Here is a 24,754-nt window from a genome sequence, read left to right on the forward strand (position 1 = left end):
GTTCCAGGATTACATCATTTATCGCCACGCCCTTAGGTATCCCAGGTAACAGCAGTGCTCAGGTGAGCTGTACCCAGGAGGAGAGCAGACTAGCTGTGTTGGCAGAGTTACTACTTCTCTCTCCCTCTCCCTCTCCCTCTCCCTCTCCCTCTCCCTCTCCCTCTCCCTCTCCCTCTCCCTCTCCCTCTCCCTCTCCCTCTCCCTCTCCCTCTCCCTCTCCCTCTCCCTCTCTCTCTCTCTCTCTCTCTCTCTCTCTCTCTCTCTCTCTCTCTCTCTCTCTCTCTGTGGACCAGGGCCAGGAGGTGCAGCTCAACCACAGGGCAGTGCTCCTGACAGAGGAGCTGGTTCTGCCCTCCCTCTCGGGTTTACCCCTCAGGCTGTCCATCAACATGACCTCCTTGCTCTCCCTGCGCCTGAAGGGCAGCGCCAACTACAGAGACCCCGCCCACTTCTCCCTGGCAGGCTACATCAAACCTAAGTAGGTTTTTGTCAGCTCTCATTCACAGCCTCAAAAGTTCATGCAGCAACAGACAGACACAGGAGACAAACACAAATGCACACAACCTCACATGTTAGGTAATGATGTAATGTTTCATCTCCGCCTCTGCACACAGTGCCTACGTGGGCCTCTCAGCCAGGATGGGGGTGGATGGGGCCCTGGTTGCGGCTGGGGTGGAGTGGGCGGCAGAGCTGAGGACCTCCAGCAGCCTGGACGGTAGCGTACACTTGCAGGATGGACAGAGCCTCAGGGTGACCCTCAACACACCTGAGGACCTCATGGAGGTCATCTCGCTAAGGTGAGACATGTTCTACCTGTGGAAGTCAAATAATTTCTCATCACATATAGGTGGTCTTTGATTGTGGAGAATGCATTTTATGTATCAGCCTGTTTAAGAAGAATGTTTTATTCGTGTGTGGCACAGTTCCAGATTGTTCCATACTAGTGGAGACCATAGAGAGGAAATTAAAGGTCCAAAAAGCCGGGTGGAGAAGACCACCTGTACACCACCGAAGACATGTGAGTCTCCACTGGCAGATAGATGACACAACTGAACTACTATAGGCTGGGGACACTATGCTCGTCCCCAACTGGAGGCCTGTTTGAGATAGTGGCAAGGAATCAACTTATTACTGTAATAATAAGTGTTAACTGGTTCTAACATTGGAACAAAGCAAAGATGTTTGAAGGTCCTCAAAGCAAAGTTTGAGAATCCATGAGCCTGTGAATTGGGGTACCCCCTAATTCAGCCTGACACTACTGGTCACCTGTGACAGCTGTTAGGGTCTCACATGCCATATCTTATCATCATGTACAGAGTTCCAGTGCTTGAGCCAACATTTTGTGTGTCCTTTCCAGGGTCTAAGACGGTGGGATGGCAGCTGTGCTCCAACATGTCATACCCCATATCTCCCATGGGGATTAGTCTCCCCCCTCCTGGACCTGCTCACCTCTCTCTCAGACTCCTGAAGCTGGACAAGGGTCTTCACCAGTACCTTCTGGAAGCCTCCTACTCTCTACTCCGTCAGGTAGGTGCCCATCCAACCCTTTATGGTATGGGCCTGAGTGATATACTCATATCTGTCTGACTTCTTGTGAGAATCCCATGGGTAATGTTGTTCCTCATGGGCATGTTCCAGAGGGGCTCCTGGCTTCCTAGAGAGGCCTCTCTCCACCTCCTTCTGGCCACCCCTCAGTCCACTGTCCCTAGGGACATCTCTCTGGACGTGGGCCTCAGCCCCCAGAGGCTGGTCCTCAAGCTGACCCACCCCCAGAAGACCATCTACATCCAAGGTAGCTCTGGAAAAACGTACTACAGTGTTTTTCAGCTGAAGAAAATCACTATGCAAATGAAAATATATATGACATAAGTGTTGTTGATTCTTGAAGGACAACTGGATCAAGTGAAAAACATGCAAACTGTAAAGCTGGATCTTCTCATAGACAATGTTCATCATTATTATATAATGGTAGGAAGGTTTCGCTATTTCATTTAAGAGCATTAAGAATCAGCTACTTTTTCTTGTAGTAGGTGCTACTCCAGTGTGCATTTCCCTCCAATAGGGACTGATTGACACCCAGACCATCCAATTGGAGCAGAGGCTGCGGTATCACCTGGAGGCCAAAATGTCTCCTGACGGACGTCCAATGATTCTCTCAGCTAACGTCACTCGCGGCCTTGGCAGAAAGACCAGCTTATCCGCTGCTCTGAAGAATGTGTTCAAAGAAACTGCTTCTTTCTCTGGTATCATTGGGCCATTCTGGTTCATTACTGAATACTTCCTCAAATGATATAACACACTCAGTTTTGATACTACCCTGTTGGTGAAACAGTTGATGTTGTAAAAGTTTGCAAGTGTTTACAAAAGTCTTGGGCTGATTTGGACTATATTTCCACAGTGGTGTTGGAGCGAAGGCTGGATCAGGAACGCAGGCAGTATTCCGTGGAGGCAGAGCTTTTGCTGCCTGGCGTGGTCGGCAGTAGGATCCTGGGACTGATGGAACAGAAGGGCCCACGGTGGAGCTCCGCATTGAGGCTCAAATACGGCCTGCGCGGTGAGGGAGACCTACCATGCCAGGCACAGTGTCACCCTGACTGGAGCTCCTGTCTATGGCTCTAGATTCGAATTTAAATGCCATTATCGATCAACCTCTCCAAAAGCTCGGTGTGTGAAACTCTAGCTGTGGTGTGGTGGATGCCATGTAATTTTTTCATTCGCTGACCTTTGACCTCCATCACAGAAGAGTCTCGTCACCTGCGTCAGGAGTGCTACACCTCCCAAAGCCTGAGGACCGACAGAGACGCCAACCAGACCTACAGCGTCCGGGCCGAACACGAGTTCTACTGCTCCAACACGGCCCCTTTCAACCACAAGGTAACCTCCATGAGAAAGACCTCCATGATGCGGGCTGGGGACAACATGACTTGTGGCAGGCAGACAGACATGTTCTTGTCATGGACTGGTTCTTGTCGGGCTCTCCACACCTCCAGGTCCTGCTGAGGCATGAGGAAGGTCCCAGCCACACCAGGTCCAGTCTGGATATTAGCTACGGGAAACACTGGGACGAGATCAACAACAAACGTAGACTTCTCTTCAGCCAGTCCTTCAGGAACCAGTCGAGACATACTCTCACCAGCTACGCCCTAGAGGTAACAGACGATCCATACCGCTATAGACCTCACCTAACTGCTAGCTGTCTCTACTGTATGCCAGTATTCCCTAATTTGGTAAAGTGAAGTACATCATGATGTGTCTAAATGAATGATACTGTATGGTTCATTCAGCAGTAACAAACCCTTCTTACCCACCATCCTCCCCCTGTCTGTTCCTCCAGTTCAGCTTCCAGGTCCCAGAGAAGCATCTGAACTACAAGACCCAGCTGCTCCACTCTCACCTGAGGCAGAGGGGGGCAGAGAGCAGCACACACCTCAAAGTGAACTACAATGACCAGATGCCCCTAGTGGCTGGACTACACTGGAAGGATGCCTCTAAAACCACGCTGAGGAAATGGGAAGGTAGCACCAGACCCAAGTCTTAACCCATAGCTGTATATCCTATATAAATACAAAAATGCTCAATTTCACAATAAATGTTATTGATCCATGGTACACTGAATGTTTGGATAAGCCAGCCATGTGCACGAATGCATATCTGCCTGCTGCTTGAGCAGGTACGTTTAACATGGACACACCCTGGCTGTACATCTACACCACCCACAAGCTGAGCCAGCCCCAGCGACACACCCTGCAGCTCACCTCAGAGCTCACGGCCCGCAAGTGGCTGACCATCCGCAGTCTGGCCCTGGAAGGGCTCTACACGGCCAGGAGCAGGGAGAGGGAGGCCCGTCTGCACCTCTACACACCCACCGTCACATACCTCAAAGTAAGGGTTCAAGGCTATGGATCTGCCTGTGGGAACCAGCAAGGTCTGTTGTAAACCAATCCACCCAAGACACATGCAACCACCTTAGACAGAACATGACTCATCCCAACATGGTGAGATTGGGATGTTGACTACTGGTGTAGTCTTGTATGAACTAGTACCCATACAGTCAATTGACCCCTTTATCCCAGGTCACTGTACAGTATAGTTGGCATATGGAAATGTCCTTGTGGGCATGCACTCTAATATATAACTAAACCACTGATGTAAGTCAGGTGGCTGCGCGGTTAGGGAATGGGGCTAGTAATCTGAGGGTCGCCAGTTCGATTCGACAAAATGACATTGTGTCCTTGGGCAAGGCACTTCACCCTACTTGCCTCGGGGGAATGTCCCTGTACTTACTCTAAGTCGCTCTGGATAAGAGCGTCTGCTAAATGATTACATGTAAATGTAAATGTAGACGTACCTGTTCCTGAGGGTGCCCTTTCCAGGCAGGGGGCTGGGGCATGATGGGGAAGCAGGGTCTTAAGGCCTCCTGCTCCCTGAGCTCGCTGTGGAGCCCAGGCCTGAGGGGAGACCTCTCTCTGGAGACCACTAAGCACAGCCATACCCTGCAGATGGCCTCCACCTACGGCAAGCACAACCTGACCCTCACTGCAGCCCTCAACACTCTGGACAAGGTAGGTGGGAGGCTACACTATATGAGCGTTGGAGAATATGTGTCAGTGTGCTCATGGAGCAATGTATGGAATGTTCCTTAGAATCTGAGGAAGAGGCTGGTGATGATGAAGGTAGTCTTCTCGGAGCCTAAGAGCCCACCTATGGAGCTGGAGTTTGAAGGAGGAGTGGAGGAGCTCTTGAAGGAGAAGAGGATGTATCAGAAGAGAGCCATGCTTCTCCTAAGGTCTGCCTTTCATCTGAAACTACCTTGCCAATGATACGACCAGAAATGAGGACGATATGATGATAACGACGATTATGACGATTATTATTACAGACAGCCATTCCAGAACTTTCTACCAAGCCTGCAAATCCAGGAAACCTTTACAGTAGATCTCCACAAAGGTCTCTATATCCTTGAGTCCAAAGCCTGTCTCCCTGGCAACAGAGAGGCTATCCATACCCTCACCCTTGGGTACCAGCAATCCCGCCCGTTTGTAAGCTAACAACGTTATCATTACACTACGCTCACTTTGTGTTTAATTTGAATCGCTCCCCTCATTCTGTTCCTGGGTGTCCTGTATCTGTAGGTCTGCTCCTCCCTGACTCACCCATTCACCTCTCACACCATTCCTGCTGACTCAGAGGTCTGCATCACCGTGTCCAGCAACCAGGTGGGATACTAGTCTGAGCAGATAGACTATTGAAGTGCTTGGAAACTGAAAGACATCCTAACATCTCTTCAATACTCCATCCTCCCTCGCAGACCCAGCGAGAGGTGCAGGGTAGGGTTCGAGTGGGAAGGAAGGACAAGCTGACGTTCCTGGGTCAGGTCCAGTCCAGCCTCCCGGACTCACCCCAACATGGGCTTAGAGTCAGGGCCAGGCTCAGCCAGCTTTTCCAGGTAAACGAGGCTCAGCTTGGTGAATTCTGACAATCCCCATGCATAAAAGGAGCGTGGGTAATGTAGTTCTGCCTGCGTGTTTCCAGCTGCAGCTCCCTTCGTCTGTGGTAATGGAAGGAGATGTGTCCTGGAATACGGACATCAATAGTGGGTTTGATTACCTGGCCAGAGGCAAAGTAGGACTAGGCCGTCAGTCGTGCCAAGTAAGAGGATCTGTTCAACCACTGTGCATCTACACTGTTTACCTTTGACTCACTGCTTCAGTGGAATCAATAGAATGTTTGTTTCTCCCATCAGTTTTCAGCGCAGTTCAATGGGTCATCAGACACAGTCGGCCTGTATTCTTCTCTCAGTCATCCCTTCAAATCCAAGATCCCCAAAACTTTAGAGGTTGGTTGCCACTGTGCTTAGCTATATGCTGTGACACATACATTTGAAGTTTATGTTCATGCTTACCTTTGCATGCTGACTAAATGATTGGTCGTGTCTGGTCTCCAGGCTCAGGCCACTGCTGCGATGTTTGGTCTGAACGACAGGGCGAGCGGCGCTCTGAGTGTGAGGGCTGATGGGAAGGACCGGGCCGTGCTGGAGGCCCAGCTGTCCCACTCCCTCCAGAGGGGAACCACAGCCCTGGGACTCCACGTGAACCTGACCCAGAGTCTTCTGCCCACCGCTGCTGAGCTGTATCTGAACGTGTCCGCCAACATCTCCTCTCACAGGTGAGCGGGCAGTCCTTAGCGAGTCAGCTAGAATACACTGACCAGTGGATGGACTTTGTTACCGTGTCGGATGTGTTCATGTTTCGTCTTGCCGTCCATCCCTCTGCTCTCCCTCCAGCCTCTCCATGCTGGGTTCCTACAGGCAGGGAAGGGAGGAGATGTTGGCTCAGGTGAGAGGCTCCTTGGAGCACACCCCAGGGCTCCAGGTGGCTGTCTCTGGGGACCTGAGGCACTCCTTGCCCAGCCTCGCAGCTCTGCCCCCGGCTCTGGGGCTGGACGGGGCCCTGGGGCAGTCAGACACACTCACGGAAGGTAATATTCCTGCTGACAGAGCTGACTGTCCTCTTACTAAAACTGGGAATATTTTTGAAAGCGCTTAGTTTTGTGAGTGTGTGTGTGTGTGTTGCAGGACAGCTGCGAGTGAGAGTTGGTGAGGCTGTGTACAGTGTAGAGCTGAATCACCAGGAGGCGCCCATAGACTTCCAGGAGGCTGAGGAGGGAATGCTGGGAAATGAACTTGACGGAGCCCGCGATTGGCTGTGTGCCCGTGCAGGGGAGGAGTCACTGTGTTTGAACATCAGCCGCAAGCTGAGAGATCAAGGAAGAGTCAGAGCCCAACTCTCTCACTCTTCCTCCTGGCTTCATGCTTCAGGTGATGTATTTCTCTCTTCCTCTCTCCCTATTTCTCTCTCCCTATTTCTCTCTCTCTCTCCATCTCCCTCCCCCCCCCCCCCCCCCCCCCTCTCTCTCTCTCTCTCTCTCTCTCCTCTCTCTCTCTCTCTCTCTCTCTCTCTCCCTTTCTCAATCTCCCCCCCCCCCTCCCTCCCTCTCTCTCTCTCTCTCCATCTCCCTCTCTCTCTCTCTCTCTCTCTCTCTCTCTCTCTCTCTCTCTCTCTCTCTCTCTCTCCCTTTCTCAATCTCCCTCCCTCCCCCCCCCCCTCTCTCTCTCTCTCTCTCTCTCTCTCTCTCTCTCTCTCTCTCTCTCTCTCTCCCTTGCTGTCTCTGTCTCTTTCATTAGACACTTTTAAATAACACTATCATACAACCTATCTAGGGTATTTCTTACTACAAAAAAGATCATTTATCTCCACGCCCATAGGTATCCCAGGTAACAGCAGTGCTCAGGTGAGCTGGACCCAGGAGGAGAGCAGACTAGCTGTGTTGGCAGAGTTACAGGCTGGGTCCCAGGCATTGACTGCTGAGTTTAATGGGGGCAGGAGAGACTTGGCTACCCCACGATGGGAGCTCTACTCCAGGCTACAGCACAAAATCAAGGCTCTGGTTGAAAGAGGCCTTCCCAGCTCTGTGCAGGCCAACGGACACTACCAGGTGTTCATTTCCTCATCCTCTTCTTCACCTATTCACAGTCCTTTCTTCCCCTTGTTGGGCATTTGTTCCTTCATCCCACCATGACACATACCCTTTTATCTTCTAGATGGAGATCCAGGAAATGAGTACAGGGTTGTCCATTCAGGTGGAAGATCAGAGAAAAGTTGCCATCCTTGTGGCGGGTGGTAGGAGCAACAGCACTGCTGACCTAGTGCTGTCTCTATGGCAACAGCTGAGGCTCCTCGAAGGCCTCGTTCCATCCTCTCTACAGGTGAGGGCTTCAAACATCTCATTTCACATAAGTAACAGTAGCCAGAACCAGCTGATTTGCAACTCTTCTGAGCTTAGCTCTGTGTCTTCAAATATCTTCCATGACCTTCCCCTGCTCCCTCTTTGGTAAACAAACCACGCCGGTGGGGGTGGTGTTTTCACAGATGAACTGCACAGGAGGCGTTGCTGAAGACCGCCTTTCGGCCCAGTGTTCAGGAAGCGTGGCCGGCCGACCCATGGAGGTACGAGCCTTTCGCTCCCACAGACCACACAGCAGGCTATGCTACAGCCTGGCCTTAGCTTCCTCTAACCTCAATACACAGGCCAAAGGCTGCTACAGCCCCACAGGTCAGACTGAGCTCAGGGCTAACCTCACTCACTCCTCCAGGCTTCTGCGGTTCACCCTGGGCCTGCCCTTCAACTCTAGCCTCAGGCTTATGCTCCGGCCTGGGCCTACAAGGTGGGCCCTGGGACTTGGATTGTCTGCAGGCCCCTGGAGGGGGGACCTGAGTGGTGGACTGAGGCTGGAAGCAGCTGGGCTGTATGGCTGGCATGGGCTGGTTCAGTACGGAAGCCCTAGTGTCTCACACAAGGCTGAAGTCAGAGGTCGGGTGAGGGTGGAGAGCCGGTGTCACCTCTGGGCTGACGTCAGCGGGGTGTGGGACTCCGTCAGCTCCAGTCTGGTGGTGTCGTCCAGGTGTGGGGGGTTGACCAGGGTGGCCTGGGTGAAGGTGTGGGATGGGGCTGCCGCTGGTCAGAGCAGGACCTCGCTGACCGTACTAGGCTGGGCTGGTACAGACGGACTCAAGGGCTCCGTGAGTCTTCAAAACAACCAGGACTCCCTGCACTGTCTGCTCTCCCTGGTACTGAAGAAGCAGAAAGCTGAGCTGGGATGGACCCTCCAGCACCAGTGGGCCTCGTTCTCCCCCACCATCCCAGAGAAGGTGGACGTGCACGGGTCAGCTCAGCTCCAGGACGCCTCACTCTCAGGCAGTGCGAGGATCTCCCTGGACTCGCGTTCAGCCCAGCTGGAGGTGAACGCGGCCTGGGCCCCCCACCTCTCCATCAGGGCCATCCTCCAGCACAGCCTGGACGCCCTGAAGGACGCTGGGATACCAGAGGACGCCATTGTGAGTGTGTTAGTGGGGTCCAGCCAGGCCCAGGTGGAGCTGGAGAGTGCTGCCTGTGCCGTATTGGCCCACGGGACTCTTCGTAAAGGACAAGGAGTAGGAGAGAAGAGGAGTTGGAGTCTGACTGTCCGTCAACGTTGTGTTTCCCTGAAGGTCAGACAGGAAACATGGGGGCAAAGGTCATCCTGGAACATGTTTCCCAGCCTGGGGAAGGGAGACATCTCATCTTGAGATGACCCTCCGCATTCCTAAACATTCACTCAGCCATTCACACGCTGCAGCCACAAGGCCGCACATTACTTCATCACACTACTTTATCAATACGTGCTGAAATGTTCAGTCAAGGAATGAAGATAAATGTATTTTCTTCCTTTCCTCCTGAAGCAGCCACAGTTCTCATACAATTGTCCATGTCAAATCAGTTACTACTTCTATATCAGTGAAAGGAGGAATGTATTTTGACTTTATTTATGGTATATCACATGCAATCCCTTGCCCCAGCTTGTGACAGCTCGTGTCTCTGGCTTCTCCACAGACTCTCCTCCCTCCTCAGTTCTCCATGAATGCCTCACTGCTCCACGCCGGCTGCTCCACCCGTCTGGACACCCACCTCCATGCTGGGGCTGAGGAGCGGGGGGCCCTGAGCCTAGCCACATCATGCCATCCGCACCTCAGCCTCAAAGGCTCCGCTCGGCATTCCCTCGGGGCCCTTCGAACCCTGGGCGTCGCCCCTCGCGGTGCCCTAGTCCTGGCTCTCTCAGCCGAGGGCCACCCTGGTGTGGAGCTGGAGCTGGAGCTGGGGCTGGAGCTGGAGCTGGAGCTGGAGCTGGAGCTGGAGCTGGAGCTGGAGCTGGAGCTGGAGCTGGAGCTGGAGCCGTGCTACATCCGGGCTAGCGCAGGGGACAAAGGTGGATCGGAAATAAAGACAGACCACTCGACCTGGTTTGTCAATGTGACCCACTACTGCCCAGCCCTGCAGGTAAGGCCTGAGGAAAAGAAAACATTGAGAAAGACTCGCTTTTTATCCCCACTTTGTATAACTGTTATCCCAATTATCTCCATATCCTTCCAATAACCCTGGATGTGTCAGTGAGTAATGAGAAGGATCAAACGTAATACCCTGGCACAGAATTCTGACGAAAACCCGCAGATTTTCAAATAGAATGCATTGGTCTGGGGCAAAATGTAAATAAACTTCTCAACTCATATTACGTCTCTTTTTATTAAAACATTAAAATGCTAGGAATTGAAAAGGAAATACTTATCGACCAAAATTACAACAAGAGACAAGGCCAGGGAGTTTTCGGGCGATCTCTATGAGGATGTCAGTATGAAGTGTGTCAACAATCAATCGACCATATTCTGCGTCAAACTGTTGTGGAACATCTTTGGTCGCTCCGACATAATAACAGGAAGGCTAGCGGAATTCCACGTATTACGTTTGGGCCTGGTAATGAGTTAGATGAAAGTGTTTCACCACATAAAACAAGAACACACTCCACTCCTTTGCAACAGCGAATCCAAATCTCGTCAAGCCTCATTTTTCATGAGTGACCATCTAGAACATTCTTCCATAGATTGTGTGGCCATGTGTGTTCTGCCCAGTGCAGGCCTGGTACCAGGGTCATGTTTGTTTTAACAGCAGAGCTCCCTCTCTCTGATTGAGGCAATGGTGTGTGATTGACAGGTCTGTGTGGATGCAGCTGGGCCTATGATTCTGCCTTGTTTACCATCTGAGGTCGGGGGGGGGGGGGGGCGTCGAGTCGAGTTAGGATTGGGAGAAGGGATAGGGAGGGTTTGATGTTGTTCAAGTTACAATGTCAATGACTGAACCATAGACATTTATAATTGACTTATGTAACATGTTTATTGTTCGTTTGTACACACAGTGCATGTTAAATATTGTCATTAAAGAGTCAGATTTGTATATACAGAGATCATAGATTATTGGGATTTATCACTGCTGCTCCTCCGTGCGTGTGTGTTTTCACAGGACACTGTCCTGCCTGAGTCTCTGGTTCTCCAAGGCCTCCTGTCTGTGGCCCCCTGCCAGCTGGCCCTATCCTCGGCCCTGAGGGTCGACCACCATGACCTGACCCTGGAGCTGGGCCAGTCCTGCAGGCCCCCTCGCCTCTCTGGGACCCTCACACACTCCTTTCCCGGCTTGCGTATCCGGGGCCTGCCCTTAAGGACCAGCGTGGAGGCGTCGGCCCCGGGGGGCGTCGGCCAGACTGGGGCCCTGCTGATCGAAGCTGGGCCCTGTCACATCAGAGCCAGAGGCACCATGGGGCCCAAAGGAAGGACAAAGTGGTTATGGGCCACTGAGTCCGAATGCCCATTCCTACAGGTACCGTTTACCTATAAAATAAATCAACCTATCCTGCAAAGGCTTAAAGCATAACTTACACAAACCATAACTTACGCCCCCCCCCCCCCCCCCCCCCCATTCCCTCCTCCTCCTGCCCCAGACTCTCGGCCTCCCCTCCCAGGCCCATCTAAACGGTTCAGTGGGGCAGGATGACCAGAGCGTCTGGACGGCAGCAGTGGATGCAGGTGTGGAAGGGGAGCGGGGTTCCCTGAGTCTGACTGCAGGGGCCAGCCCTGGGCTGAGGCTGGAGGGAACGCTCAGTCACAACCTGACCGTGCTCAGCACCGTACCAGGCCACGGCAGGCTGCTGGTGACGGGCAGGGCGGGAGCCCAGGGCTACGACACAGAGGCTCAGCTGCAACTGGGCCGGTGTGGTGTGGGAGCCTCTGGGACTGTGATGACAGGCCGTCGCCTGCAGGGGGTGCTGGTGTACCACAACAACTGCACTACACTACTGGTGGGCCGAATACTGTAGTTCTATATGCAGTAAGTACAAAGTCGATGTTTTCATTTACACTCAGTTCTTGCCTTATAGGAATGGGGTAGTCCTGGTACTATGACAGCTTCTGGGTCACTGGTCAACAACGTGACCGTCCTGGAGACGCAGGTCTCCATGGCGATGGATGACAAGGAACTGCAGGCTTCAATGGCCGTGAGGACAACTGAGGTGCTTACCTACAATGCTTCTCTCACAGGCCATGTGGTGTGTTGAGAGGAAACATTCCTTTCCACGTTCAAAACCCCCGAACACAGACTGTGGTGTTCACAGGCACCAATGTCCCCGTATCTCTCTGTGTGTGTCAGGGACAACAGGAGATGTCTGCTCAGCTCAACCACTCTGTACCCCTGCTGACCAAGGCAGGGCTCCCCGTCAACGCTGCCATCGCAATGCTGTCCGAAAACCATGGCAACGGCTCCTACCACCAACTCCTCCACTGCAGCGTAGGAAGGCAACAGGTAGGGGCTGATGCAGACTGACACAAGTTTTGGTTTTGAAGTGGGGTATTACTTTTTGTGTTGCTGCTCTCTTTTAGCGTTTGTTGAAGTGGATGTTATTGTTTCAAAACATGTTTTTGCAGTTAACTGAGGTCTTGACCGTGGAGAGGACTGCTTGGATGGCAAGCGTGAAGAGCTACCTCAATCACACCGTCAGCTACCTGAGGACCTGGGGCTTTCCTGAGAACAACAGGATCCAGGTTGGATCTTCTACTGAGGCCTTTAGACGGAGTTCCCCATAAAACTCTGATTCATCTGTGGGTAACTGTCGTGGAATGTACTGTGTGTTCAGCTCGAGGTCGGTGCTGAGGATGGAAAGAGCTTGAGCCTCCAGTCCCAGTTAGGAGCTCAGCAGGCAGGCCTGGGGCTCCAAGTGACTGGCTTGCCCCTGAGCATGGAGCTCCAGGGACACCTGTTGCATAGCTGGCGCTGGCTACAGGAGAGAGGCCTGCCACTGACCATAGAGGTAACATCTTGGCCCTCATCGTGGGTCAGGCAGCTTGCCACCCTTTTAGACCAGAACGGATCAGTCAAAGTAAACCCAGATATTTCTCCAGCTGTAAAAATAGTGCAGTGTGTTTCTGGGTGTGACATTGAACATGAAATCTTTATCATCTGGTCTCCACTCCTTTCCTCCAGGCCTTGTGCTCCATACGCGGGCCCCTGCCCCAGATGCGGTCCAGGGCTCGCCTCTCCTTGGACGGACACAGGCTGCTGGCCTCCAGCCTGAACATTAGTCTGGCTTATGGACGTCTGGCCATGCTTCTCTCTCTGACTCCACCTGCCTCTTTCCCAACTGGCTGGCAGCAGAGTGTGGACACAACCCTAACTGCACAGATTACAGGTTCATTGTAGGGCTTTTGTGGAAAGAATGACAACAAAAGGCTGGTTTGGCCTGCTTCTGTCTTCCACTACTCCTCAGTGTTGGAACTCTTGTCCCTCCACAGGGCCTCTTAAGAGTGTACTGGCAGACATCCGCCGTGGTGACAGACAGCTCCGTGTGTCAGGGGACCTGAGGGGCTTGGGGGTCCATGGAGGGTCTAGAGAGGCCCGGGTCACACTGCTGCACAGCGTACAGGGACGGGCCAGCCCTGCTCTGCAGGTGGCCTCCCCCCCTCTCTCACACACACACACACACAAACATGCGCACACACACAGTATAATATACTGTGTATATACAGTATTTATATATATTGTACATGTTCTGAATCAGATCTTAACCTGTGTGTTTGTGTGGTTGTGTGTGTGTGTGTGTGTAGGTGGAAGCTTGGGGTAGACTGACTGATTCTCAGCTGAGGTGCTCTATGGCTGTGAACCCAGAGCTCAGCTCCTCTCTGGCCCTCATTGTCCAAGGGTATCACCTACAGGACAGGTACACACACACACGAGCACACAAACACAGTCAAACACCCACATACACACATATGAACATGCATGTTCATGCACACAAAATATGTAGTGTGCGTTGACATGTGCTTTTGTCTAGTAAGGAGTTAACGATGAAGGTGGTCCAGAACATTCCAGAGCTGCAGCCCTACCTGCCTGCTCAGCTCAACGCCAGATCTCAGGTAAGCCGACAAGTATGCGTGTCATTTCTCACAGATGAGGGAGATTCGCTTTCATCTGGAATGAACCGTTCCTTCTCCCGTTGTGCCTAGTTCAACCAGTCCAGCTCCAGTATGAGGGGACTCCTGGAGCTGGCTTCAGGCAGCAGGAGGCTGTGGGCACTGGTGGAGTTAGCTGTCCTGGAGGGGGGCTTCAGACAAGCTGTGGAGCTCAACCACTCCTTCCCACAGGTACTGTAGGGCCTCCACTACCACTTCACCAGAGGGCACCGGAAAATCCCCTCACTGTGTGCACCCACTGTCATATGAGGCCGAGTGGTCACTCCTCTGGTGTGTGTGTGTCCAGCTGAAGCCCAGGACGGTGGCGGTGAGGACGCTGTATGAGAGGGGGAAGTGGAGCCACCGTCTGCAGCATGGGACAGTGTGGGGGGGCCAGGAGGTCCGTGTGGCGGGGCTCTACTCTGCCCCTCCCCATCTGGAGCTGGGAGACCACTCTCTCAATGGTATTACTGTACACCACCACTCATGATATACACAAGGGTCTCCCTTTTTGGGGTGAGGGGGGTGGCAAAGGGCCTGAATTGAACCCGGGCCCCTGCAGTAAGATCTCAGCCCATGTGCTATATGCTCTACCCAGTAAGCCACCAGGGGGACCACCAAGTTTTCTACACCAACCAACAACAGTGAAATCAGTGAGACTGCATTGCACTGTACATAATCCTATATCTTTCTTTCCGCGTAGTCCAGATGGCCCATGTTCCCCGGGGGAGCAGTTTAGATGTGACACTGGTCCGTTCTGTCCGAGGCAGCTTGGACAGTGTCCAGCTGGGCTGGAACAGGCACGGACGTCTGGAGCAGGTCAGACTCACCCCGGTCCAGCTACAGTATACCAGGAAGTCGGTAATGGTGTGTGTCTGAAAAGTGTGTGTCCATCGTTCAGGTCAGGGTTGTGAGCTCGTGGAATGGTACAAGAGAAACCAGTGAGACCAGACTGGAGCTGAAGCAACCCTTCACCTCCACACTCTCCCAACTCCACCTCCACACTCTCTCTCAGAGCTTTGCCGGGGAGCAGAGGAGCAGCCAGCAGGTACACACCAGCCTAAATATGGATACACTGTCTCACCAACGCAGACACACACACACGTACAACCACACGTTTCATTGTGTGTGTCCTGTGTACCCAGACGCATCTCTCCTGGGACAGTGGAGTGCCTATGAACGTCTCCCTCACCCTGAACAGACAGTGGCAGAATAACTCCAGCAGGGGGCAGGCTTGTGGCCTCTTCTCACCTGGACGGGTACACAGCAGATCGGTCCCCCACAGAATCGGGGTGTGCTAAGTTGTATACATGCCCTCTTCATTTCATCAGTTGTTCTTAATTTGCTTTGTGTGTGTATGTGTGTGTGTGTGTATGCATTTGTGTGTTCGACCATCAGGCAGTGGTCACCTCGCCTGTGAACGTTGAGGGCTGTGTCTCCGTGGCCCAGGAGGGGAACTCATATTCCCAGAATGCTGTGCTGAAATGGGGTGACAGGAGTGTCAGACAAGGCATGAAATATCAGGTACTAATTCAGTCAGTCAGCCTCTTCAGTCGGAATTCAGCTGTGACACTGCATCTCATGTTGAGGTCATTCCTGCTTGATTTTATTTCCAAGTTTTCGATCAGGATATCAAGTAATTAACCCCCCTTGACATTTAGACATGCATCATGTACCTTTCAGACGAACGAGTACTCAAATAACGTTCAGGTGAGGGATCTCCATGTTTCCATTCAGCACATCCCTGTATATGTGTCCCTACAGAGGGTTCCTGGAGGAACACACACACTCCGGCTGGAGGCCGGAGCTGACAAGGTGTCCCCCGGCCCCTGTTCCTCTCATGCTCTCCTGGCCCAGGTCCACACCAACCTCAAGGACAGGATAGAGCACCACCTCCAGCTGGACCTGTGCCCCCCACACCCTGTAAGGCTGACGTTTGCATTTTCACTGCTTGGACTGTATGTCCTTTGTTAAGGCTGAAGGTCATTGTCATTGTCATTTGCCAGTCACTAGCCTGGTCTGGGGACCACAGAGTGAACGTGGGGGCAGAGCTGTTGTACAGTCAAACCCGCCTGTCTGTGACTGGACAGCCCGCTTACTACTGCAGCTTCACCCTGGGGCTCATCAACTCCTCCAGCGCCCACTCCACCAACCTCACCCTGTTCACTGAGGTAGGGACGGCTATGATATAGAGTTACGTTCAGGTAGCAAAGTGGGGCCATTAACGTGTGTGTGTGTGGCTCTGTGTCTGGGTGTGTGTTGCAGTCCACAGTGGGTAACTGGAGTGCAGAGGTGGGGGGCAGTGCCCTCTCCTCCCCCCAGGGCCCTGGGGTCCAGATTCAGGCCAGACTAGACCGCAGTGAGCAGGTGTGGCTGAAAGGGGCTCTAGAGGGCCGATGTCTACAGACTGCAGCTGGATACCACAATGGCGAGTATAGTTTTATCCAAGTACATCCTGTTTATGAAAAGAATGAATGCTAACCAATTGTGTAATCTGTGTGTTTACTGGGATTTTGTGTGTGTGTGTGTAGCACAAGGCCCAGATGAAGACCTCTCACTGGCTGTGTGTTTGGAGGGTCGGCGAAGGTTAACCCTTAAGGCCCTGAGACGAGATGACGGCGCCGAACCAGTGACACTCACGGCTGTCACTCTAGGGATAGCCAATCACAGTCTGATTTTCAGAGCGAGGGGATGTGCAGACGACCTATGGGAAGTGGAGGTAAGAGAACCACAACCGATAGTAAATGACTGACCCTTCTGACAATGCAATGCTTTCGAGTTAGCCTGATGGTTCTACCATTCATCTCCATAGACTCGGGTCCACCATCTGGGCTCCCTGTTGAGAATCAAGCTGCTGGAGAGAGTTCAGAAGTTACATCATGTCCTTGTAGAGTTCAGACAGCAGGTATTCACCACTGGTCTCCTGGACAATAGAGCCAATGTTATTTGCACGCTCAATAGAGATTTCCGAAAGTAACATTAAATTTGCAGTATGTAATGTAAATCCAAAACGCTACTATCAATCGAGGGATGTTGTGTGTATAAAATAAGAAAGAGGTCAGCGTCATATTTTTTACTTGAATTTGGCTCTCCAGTCAAGAGCCAGTAAGTTGCTCCAGGAGCTGAGTGCTGTGCCCCTGAGGCTGACCCAGAGAGCAGAGGCCCTGCTGGGCCAGAGGGAGGGAGGAGCGTGGGCCGTCTGGAGCTCCAGCCACCTGCGCCGCGCCCTGGCCGATAGCCTGCCACGCCTGCTGGTGCTGCTGGAGCACATCTCCCGCCTGGGACAGCAGGAGCTCAAGAGTAAGACTCCCCAGCCAGGACACCCGGCCTAACTGACCTCATCTCTACCTTCATGGTGGAGTGTTGATATTAAGGGGTTCCTCTATGTGTAACTGTGTGCATGTGTGAGCACGGCTGGCGGATAACCGCCAGCTCTCTGTCCCTCCTCCCCCAGGACCCATGGCCACTTTGGCAGGGGCGTACCATGATGTGACAGGCCAGAGGGTGGAAGCTGTATGGCGGGGGGCGGTGGAGGTACGGACAGCTAAACTGGTGGAGCTTCTGTCCCCCGTCCTGAAGAGCCATCAGCTCAGACTGCTGGCCCAGACGGGTATCCTCGCCCTGGGCACAGGTCTGGACCTGGTGGGTAGCTCTGCTGGTTCTGTCTTGGTACTGGTCTGAGATGCACGCTACATTAAATCTATTTGTAATCATTGTACCTGTAAAACCTTCCTCTGTGTGAATGTGTGTGTGTGTGTGTGTCAGGTAAGCCATCAGACTGTCCAGTGGGTTGAGGGCAGACTCGCAGCCTCTCTCGCCGGTCTGAGGAGACGTCTAGCCTCCATCTACAGACTCTCCCCCAGGTACAGTCTCACCCACCCTGCCTCCACCTCCATCCCAACAACACCCGTCGGTGAGTTTCTCATGCCTGTCCCCCCCACCCCCCTCTCCCAGACAATGCTCTGTGTCCGTAACCGTGGCCCTGCCCCTGCCGCGGGGCTCCTGGTCCAGGGTGGGGGAGGCCGGGCTGGTGGAGGTGCTGCTGGAGGAGTGTCTACTCAAGCCCCTGCAGGCCCTCTCCTCCATGAGGCCCGGCGCGGAGCTCTACCGCCTCAAGAGGAGGATCATGGACAGCCCCTTTGGACGTGAGGCTGCCCCTCTCGAGAGCTGGGCATCTCCTGGGCTCTGGCTCTTGACTGCTTGGAAAGACTTGTTCAGCAGTCATTTAGTCTCTCTCTGTCAATGTTGGGGTCTCTCGGTTTTTGGTCTCTCTCTTTCCCAGTATCTCTCTCTCTCGCTCTGTTTCTGTTCTTTGTCTTTCTCTCTCCCTTCTGTGTTTCTTAATTGTTTTTCTATTCTTCTCTCTCTCACTTACTCCACGACTTTCCTTCTCTCTCCTCATTAGATCAAGCTCTCCTGGTGGCAGACCAGTTTGTAGTTACGTTTGATGGCCACCTGTTTGAACTACCAGCCCAGTGCCCACTCCTCCTAGCCCACGACGTCCACGACAGCTCTTTCACTGTGCTGCTGAACACAGACGACTTCCAGCACACCCTGGTGGTGGCGTCCAACAACAGCACTGCCACCATTCATCAGAATGGACAGGTCAGGGTTTTTATCCAATGGAGTATTGTGTCATAAATAAGAATAAAGAAACACAGATCAACAGTGTTTTTTTATGTTTATGAAAATAAAGATTTTTATTTTCCACTATAATGGCAATCCCTGATTAAACTAATACCACTGCAGGTGAAGGTCAACTGCCACGGAATTCAAACATCCTACAGTGACAACGGATTGGTCATCAAGAAGGACTCAAACCTTGTAGAAGTATCCAATCAAGATGGCATGTCAGTGTCATGTGATCCACTGCTTGGCGTGTGCAGTTTAACTCTAGATGGCTGGTTACATGGTGAGAAAACAATGTATCCTGTGTTTAGTTCATCTATGATATTTGCATGCATCAATGCAAAGCTAATAATACATTAAATTGTGTTTTCAGGTGTGTCTTCTGGCCTCCTGGGAACCAATGATAATGAAGCAGGAAATGACTTAACTTTTCCTGATGGATTGCAGGCTGACAACATTGCTGACTTTGTACACAGCTGGCAGGTTGGCAAAGACTATTTCTAGAACATGCTCTGTGTGTTTATCTTTTATGTTCTTTCATTTGTATTGGAAAAAAACATCTGTGTCTGCAGGTGAGGCCAGAGTGTGGTGGTGAACCGACGTTAGCAGAGCCCTGTGCTAAAATGGCGTCTGACCCAGTAAGCTGTGGTTTCCTCTTCTCCGCCCCTGACTCTCCACTGGGCTCATGCTTTAGAGTGGTGAGTACACTAGTCTCTCACACGCCATACATTTTAATTTGTTCATTATGCAGACACTTTTATCCAAAGTGACATATGAAAAGTGCGTTTAGGAAGTACAGTAAATAATCATGGCCTAGAAATGCACAGTTCGAACAGAATGTTCAGCCTGGATGGTAAAAAAATAAAAAGGTAAAAAAATACATAAATAAAAATGAATGGCCCCATTCATTTAACGTTCCCCCAAATTCATAATCTTATTATATCTTTGCTTCCTCCTTCTCAGGTGGACCCGGCCCAGTTCCTACGGGTGTGTGAGAGGAGCCATTGTGGGTCTGTCCCAGGCCCTATCAGAGGGCCCTGCAGACTGGCGGCTGCTTTTGTCCACATCTGCCAGAGAAACTACGTTCCACTGGAGCTCCCTGTTCAGTGCTTCGCACTATAGCCACTGTTTTGTGTTCCATCAAGAGCTAGCATCAGTGCCAACACAAGCTGCAGTACTCTCGCGTCCTCGTCTTAGACAGGAGGGTAGCAGATAAGGGGCTTGATGGAATCCAAACCCATGTTGAGAGAGAGCTTGGCCCTGGACTGTGACGAGGTCAGTTTACAGCCCGAGACACACTGTCCTACAAAGATGCTGTATCAGACCACTTGTAGTCCAGAGCTGTACTGCATGAGTGCTTCACTTTTCATTCCTACCATGTTTGTCTGTACATACACAGACTGTTGTTATTCATTGTTAAATGCCTCTGGCTGTGATGTTTTGTAGAGTAGCCAATTGCTACGTGTGGTAGTAATTAAAATAATGATCTGTGACATTCCATCGTTTGCCTAAATACACTGAAAAAAAGGTGTTTCATTTGGAATGAAAAATATAAGTGAAAGGTCAACAGATGATAAAACAAGAAAAAAATTCAGATATTACACAGATACTATGGTTGAACTTTAATGTGATTGTCTTGAAATTGTTTCTCACTTTCGTATCCATTTTCATATCTTACAATGAATGTATTATGTCCATCAATGACCAGACCATTGAAATAAAAACCTGTACTTATTTGAAGCTACCGCTGGCGTTCTTCTCAAACACTGAAAGCATGTTGCCTCTAAAAGATATGTAAAGCATGTTGCCTCTAAAAGATATGTAAAGCATGTTGCCTCTAAAAGACAGGTAATGCATGTTGCCTCTAAAAGATATGTAAAGCATGTTGCCTCTAAAAGATAGGTAAAGCATGTTGCCTCTAAAAGATCGGTAAAGCATGTTGCCTCTAAAAGATAGGTAAAGCATGTTGCCTCTAAAAGATAGGTAAAGCATGTTGCCTCTAAAAAATAGGTAAAGCATGTTGCCTCTAAAAGATATGTAAAGCATGTTGCCTCTAAAAGATAGTTAAAGCATGTTGCCTCTAAAAGATCGGTAAAGCATGTCGCCTCTAAAAGATCGGTAAAGCATGTTGCCTCTAAAAGATCGGTATGTAGTTGTCGATCTTGGACTTGTGCCTCTGCGTGACACACTCTGCGATCCAGAGGACGTTGCGAACCTCCTGCTCCTTCAGCCGGACGTAGGAGTAGAATACGCCCAGGTGGAACTGCTGCAGGAAGGCCAGCATGTTCAGCTTCACCTGTGAGAGAGGGCACCGGGAGGGGGAAAACACATTGGGAATGCCATCATCTGTTGAACCGATTAAACCGTTTCTGTGTGTATTTGAGTTGAGATGTTTTGGGTCACTCATTTCCATTTAGTCAGATCAGGAGCTCGACGGCAACAGAATAAAAAGTACCTCACGCTCAAAGAATCTGTCCTCCAGGGTCTTGGCTTCAGACTCTGCTTCTGCATCATCGAAGATGAGCTTATACTCCTGGGGGATGGATATCAGCTCAGTTACTACAACGATGCAGTCCAAGTACTATTCGTCCTGCATGGATTTGCCAAGTTGAAAACCCACTTGGCTCCAATATGTATCGACAGATTCATGTTTCAATTCCATAAAGAACTGTGGCTGAGGTGACTGTAGGTTATCACCAGTCTTACATGGTAGTAGTCCGCCACAGCCTTAACTTGTTCGTAGTCCTCTGCCCTTGACAGCATCCGGAGGCCCTCTGGGTGCAGTGTCCCACAGGACGGGTAGAGGGCGCTTCTCTCCCCCCCACTCAGCTCCGTCCCAAACGAGTTGACTGTGATGATGAAGGCTCGACAGTCAGCCTCAAACTGCATCATGTGCAAACACGTGTGCACACACATGTGCACACCCACACACACACGCACACACACACACACACACACTGGATACATAACAGGATACACAAATGTGGTAATACATAATCTTACATAACATCTATAGAGTTGTAGAATGCATTTAAATAGGTATATAGTTCACATAGCTTACCACAGACATGTGAAATAGTTAACTTTAAAACATACTGTAATTTTATTTAAAATTACAAAAGTTTGCAACTATGTGTGACTAATTGCGAGTTGAACAGAGGAAGCTACTGATTAGGCCTAATTACAGTACCTCCAGGATAGGACACATAATATCCTCTGTTGCTCCGCCAAGCTTACTGCAAAATGAGTGAAAGGACTCTATATATGCCTGTCCACAAGACAGAAAAGACAAAACAGGTTAGGTCACTGTCCTCTCACTTGCTGAGAACCCCTGGTCGTCTTCGAACAGATTTGTGGAAGACCCGGACCTCGGATTCTCTAGAACACAAACTGATCCACAAAGCTGCTCCATCAGAGCAGCTGCCCAGCTGCAGCGGCCTGTGTGTCATACTATCACAATGTACATGCAGCAAAGGTTGAATACATTAGTTTGGAATTACTTTGACATGGTCACCCTCTTTCTTCACTCCATCACACTTATTGGGACGAATGCAAAAAAAAACGTTTTTCTTTCCTCACTTTGTAGAGTTTGTTCCTGAGGATCTCTGCCCCCATCTCATCCAGGTTGGACTCAGACACAGCATCCTGGAAGAAAGGACCTGCCGAGACCAACAGACACATGGATGACGGTGCGATCAGTGGAAGATGTAGCATCTATCTATCTCTGATACAGAAGGTACATGTTACTTGACAGCGTTGACAATATCATACTGCATCCAGCTCCAGATACATTTGTTGGCAGCCCAAGGCCAAACCTATACATATGGTCAGGATCAACACTAGTATGTAGGGCACGACATGGTCTGCAGACGTGCTCACCATCCCACCACAGATACACTCAAAACAACCAGTCTGATCACTGTCTGATGAACAAATCTGATCTTCCATTTCTCTGGATACTATTTGGTACCAAGTTTCCCTCTAGCCCCTGCCTCAAGTTATGAGACTGGCTTGTCGTAGGAAAGTAGCATTTACCCAGAGGAGTGTCAACCAGGATGGTGCAGTAGAGCTCAGAGGGGGTACGGGCGATGCCAACCGCTGCCATCTGGTCAAACACTCCCAACGGGTGACACCGTGGCAACAGCTCAGATATGTCTTTCTTCCTCAGGACACCAGTAATCAAGAGCACCACATTGTCAATCATGTAGCTATACCTATGGCAACAGAGAAAGAGCAACTCAAAATCCTTCACAATCTTACCCTTTTATCTTTTGCCCACTAACTGTAAGTAAACCCTTAAACTGCCAGTATTTGGTTGATATATAAATGGTTTAAGTGATGGAAATGTCTGTAGTCATAAAAAGTGATATAGGAGAGAACAGAAGGATGGATTTATAGACAATTTTAAGTGGGCTGTGTTACTAGAAAGAGGGATTAAGCACTGACATGCAACTTACTAAGTAATGTGTAACCCCTTGGGGACTCATAGCTTCCTAATTCTTTACAGAAGCTACAAAAGCGTCTCTATATTTGGATGTCTGTTTTATGGGTTCAAAAAAACTCTAGATTGATCTGGAAGTACCTGGTTCAAGTGGAAAGAATGCAGCCAGGTATCTATGAATCACTCCTTATTCAATGACAACTAAAGAGAATGCAGGGAGGATGCAGAGGAGTATGACCTTGGAGTGCTTATTAGTTCAGCCCAAACTGGGATTCCTAGATTCCTAGACTTTCCATGTGATTCTTATTAGAAATCGTGCATATTTGACATATTTTGCCATTAAAACTGAACAGTTTTAAATCTAACCAGTCAAAAACGAGTAAAGTGTCCTTTTACATACAGCCTGCACACACACACTCCAATTTGGAAACAGAAAACATCTATGATGGATTTGGGAAGTAATACAGGGGTTTCACTGTGCTGTGATTTACGTTGAACGTTAAGAATATGTGAAAGAAACCTAATGATAGGGTAATCTGCTATGTAGTGTGGTAAATTATTATATATCATCATGTATGGATATCATCCATAATTCATTCAGGTCCTTTGGGAGACCTAAACATTTCTTGCACTCAGGGGTGGAATAAGGGCAGTGGGAGTGTGTTATCTTACGTGATGTAATCTAGGAAGATGGACAGTGGTGGAACAGAGTGGGAACGTAGGCTGCGGAACTCTACCAGTAGGTTCTCCTTCAGTTTCTGGTCCATGAGGGACACGGTCAGGTGGTCGCCGCAGGATGACCACAGCCTGCCGTAGTCAGTGCTCTGCAGATGGAGCTTCATGTCTGCAACCACAGAGGAGAAGTTCCGGTCATTTCAGGTGTCGAAAGAATCAGCGTCCACGCATTCCACTGTTACTAGGCATGAATCCTCTACTGCATCCTGCATGTGAAATGGAGCATGCCAAGGGGCTGAGGATGAATGGGAATTGCTGGAGCAGTGGTTATGTGTCGAGATCATTGCTTCCTGATCTACACACCCATGCAAAAGCCCATACTGGAGTCTGCTACGTGGTAAAACAAAATTCAATCCTACGTTCCTGGAGAGGCTCTTTAATGTGAGTTTGTGTGTGAGTTATGTCAGACAAGTTCAGGTCAGGACTGGAACTGACCTGTGTCAGGCTGTCCATAACTCTTTGAATTAAATCCACAACTATGGTTAAAGAGAACACGCAAACACGTTTCAGTGCATGGGATTTCTTAATACAAAGTACTGATGAACAAAGTTGATGATTTTGTCCAGAGAACAACGTCCGCTCCTGAGAAAAAGTCATTCTGGATGACAGGATGTAGTCACAATTGACATCGATACTTACTTACCCTCCAGAGTGTCACATTGTGTCAGGTTATGATAATCGAAACGGGTCAGGATCCCTGACTTCAGTCCTCGTACCAGACCCTCCAGATACCCATGGTCCACGTTGAAACCAAGCTCCGGACAAACAGACATCCTCTCAGGCGATGCGTCTCCTTCCGAGGTCGTTCTCGGTGTCTCCGCCAGACGCTTTGTGTTATTTGTCAACCTGTCACTCTGGGTGTGTCAGCTGACTTCCTCCTTTACTTCACTGACTGGTCCTCATGGGATCTCTCCTTCCTCTTTGACTCATCTGCTATTATAGTTCTCAAAACATCTGTTCAAAAGCCACATATGCCTTCAGGATATAAGTGCTATTTCAAATCATTGGGGCTACATTGAACTGATGATCTGACAATAATCCTAAACACATCTTAAAGGAACGCTTTTTTAAAAATAGCATTAAATGC

General features: G+C 50.4%; 3 protein-coding genes across 4 annotated transcripts; 2 read left to right on the top strand and 1 right to left on the bottom strand.

Annotated features, from left to right (window-relative positions):
- The first annotated feature begins 1,911 nt into the window (after positions 1-1,911).
- Positions 1,912-4,693, top strand: LOC124472205. The gene is made up of 9 exons (XM_047026916.1): positions 1,912-1,920; positions 2,063-2,243; positions 2,399-2,554; positions 2,741-2,874; positions 2,991-3,149; positions 3,335-3,515; positions 3,671-3,882; positions 4,374-4,566; positions 4,644-4,693. The coding sequence occupies exons 1-9, from the start codon at positions 1,912-1,914 to the stop codon at positions 4,691-4,693; spliced, it is 1,275 nt and encodes a 424-aa protein (XP_046882872.1).
- Positions 4,694-8,201: 3,508 nt separating this feature from the next.
- Positions 8,202-19,625, top strand: LOC124472206. Its single transcript, XM_047026917.1, has 32 exons — positions 8,202-9,047; positions 9,430-9,670; positions 10,922-11,241; positions 11,384-11,719; positions 11,798-11,929; positions 12,067-12,219; positions 12,342-12,458; positions 12,551-12,724; positions 12,898-13,009; positions 13,206-13,360; positions 13,518-13,630; positions 13,745-13,826; positions 13,917-14,054; positions 14,170-14,326; positions 14,566-14,681; positions 14,764-14,910; positions 15,008-15,121; positions 15,261-15,386; positions 15,627-15,785; positions 15,869-16,033; positions 16,128-16,290; positions 16,394-16,581; positions 16,675-16,767; positions 16,958-17,162; positions 17,317-17,504; positions 17,628-17,725; positions 17,817-18,007; positions 18,268-18,467; positions 18,612-18,774; positions 18,865-18,974; positions 19,064-19,189; positions 19,455-19,625. The coding sequence occupies exons 1-32, from the start codon at positions 8,202-8,204 to the stop codon at positions 19,611-19,613; spliced, it is 5,787 nt and encodes a 1,928-aa protein (XP_046882873.1). The 3' UTR covers positions 19,614-19,625.
- Positions 19,626-20,159: 534 nt separating this feature from the next.
- Positions 20,160-24,493, bottom strand: LOC124472248 (V-type proton ATPase subunit d 1-like). Of its 2 annotated transcripts, none has more exons than XM_047026994.1 (8): positions 24,311-24,493; positions 23,605-23,776; positions 22,527-22,705; positions 22,071-22,150; positions 21,682-21,759; positions 21,198-21,374; positions 20,952-21,024; positions 20,160-20,787 (listed from the first exon to the last, which is right to left on the bottom strand). In XM_047026994.1, exons 1-8 carry the CDS (start codon positions 24,438-24,440, stop codon positions 20,189-20,191), a joined length of 1,488 nt encoding a protein of 495 aa, XP_046882950.1. In that variant the 5' UTR covers positions 24,441-24,493; the 3' UTR covers positions 20,160-20,188. The 2 variants fall into 2 exon arrangements, with proteins under 2 accessions (XP_046882950.1, XP_046882951.1); XM_047026995.1 differs by having other exon boundaries at positions 20,540-20,787; positions 20,947-21,024.
- Positions 24,494-24,754: the final 261 nt, after the last annotated feature.

The sequence above is a fragment of the Hypomesus transpacificus genome, chromosome 10 (assembly GCF_021917145.1).
Source record: "Hypomesus transpacificus isolate Combined female chromosome 10, fHypTra1, whole genome shotgun sequence".
Taxonomy (NCBI): Eukaryota; Metazoa; Chordata; class Actinopteri; order Osmeriformes; family Osmeridae; genus Hypomesus; species Hypomesus transpacificus.

What these genes read in the sequence shown, in the direction of transcription:
- LOC124472248 (XM_047026994.1), bottom strand. Translation starts at nt 24,440, where the DNA reads ATGTCTGTTTGTCCGGAGCTTGGTTTCAACGTGGACCATGGGTATCTG. An exon ending in CCTGGTTGACACTCCTCTGG is followed by an intron (nt 22,151 to 22,526) that starts GTAAATGCTACT and finishes TGGTCTCGGCAG; the next exon opens with GTCCTTTCTTCCAGGATGCT. An exon ending in TTATGTGTCCTATCCTGGAG is followed by an intron (nt 21,375 to 21,681) that starts GTACTGTAATTA and finishes CACATGATGCAG; the next exon opens with TTTGAGGCTGACTGTCGAGC.
- LOC124472205 (XM_047026916.1), top strand. An exon ending in GCTCAAATACGGCCTGCGCG is followed by an intron (nt 2,555 to 2,740) that starts GTGAGGGAGACC and finishes CCTCCATCACAG; the next exon opens with AAGAGTCTCGTCACCTGCGT. An exon ending in CAACACTCTGGACAAGGTAG is followed by an intron (nt 4,567 to 4,643) that starts GTGGGAGGCTAC and finishes AATGTTCCTTAG; the next exon opens with AATCTGAGGAAGAGGCTGGT.
- LOC124472206 (XM_047026917.1), top strand. Translation starts at nt 8,202, where the DNA reads ATGCTCCGGCCTGGGCCTACAAGGTGGGCCCTGGGACTTGGATTGTCT. An exon ending in GGGAGACCACTCTCTCAATG is followed by an intron (nt 14,327 to 14,565) that starts GTATTACTGTAC and finishes CTTTCCGCGTAG; the next exon opens with TCCAGATGGCCCATGTTCCC. An exon ending in GGGACAGCAGGAGCTCAAGA is followed by an intron (nt 17,163 to 17,316) that starts GTAAGACTCCCC and finishes CTCCTCCCCCAG; the next exon opens with GACCCATGGCCACTTTGGCA.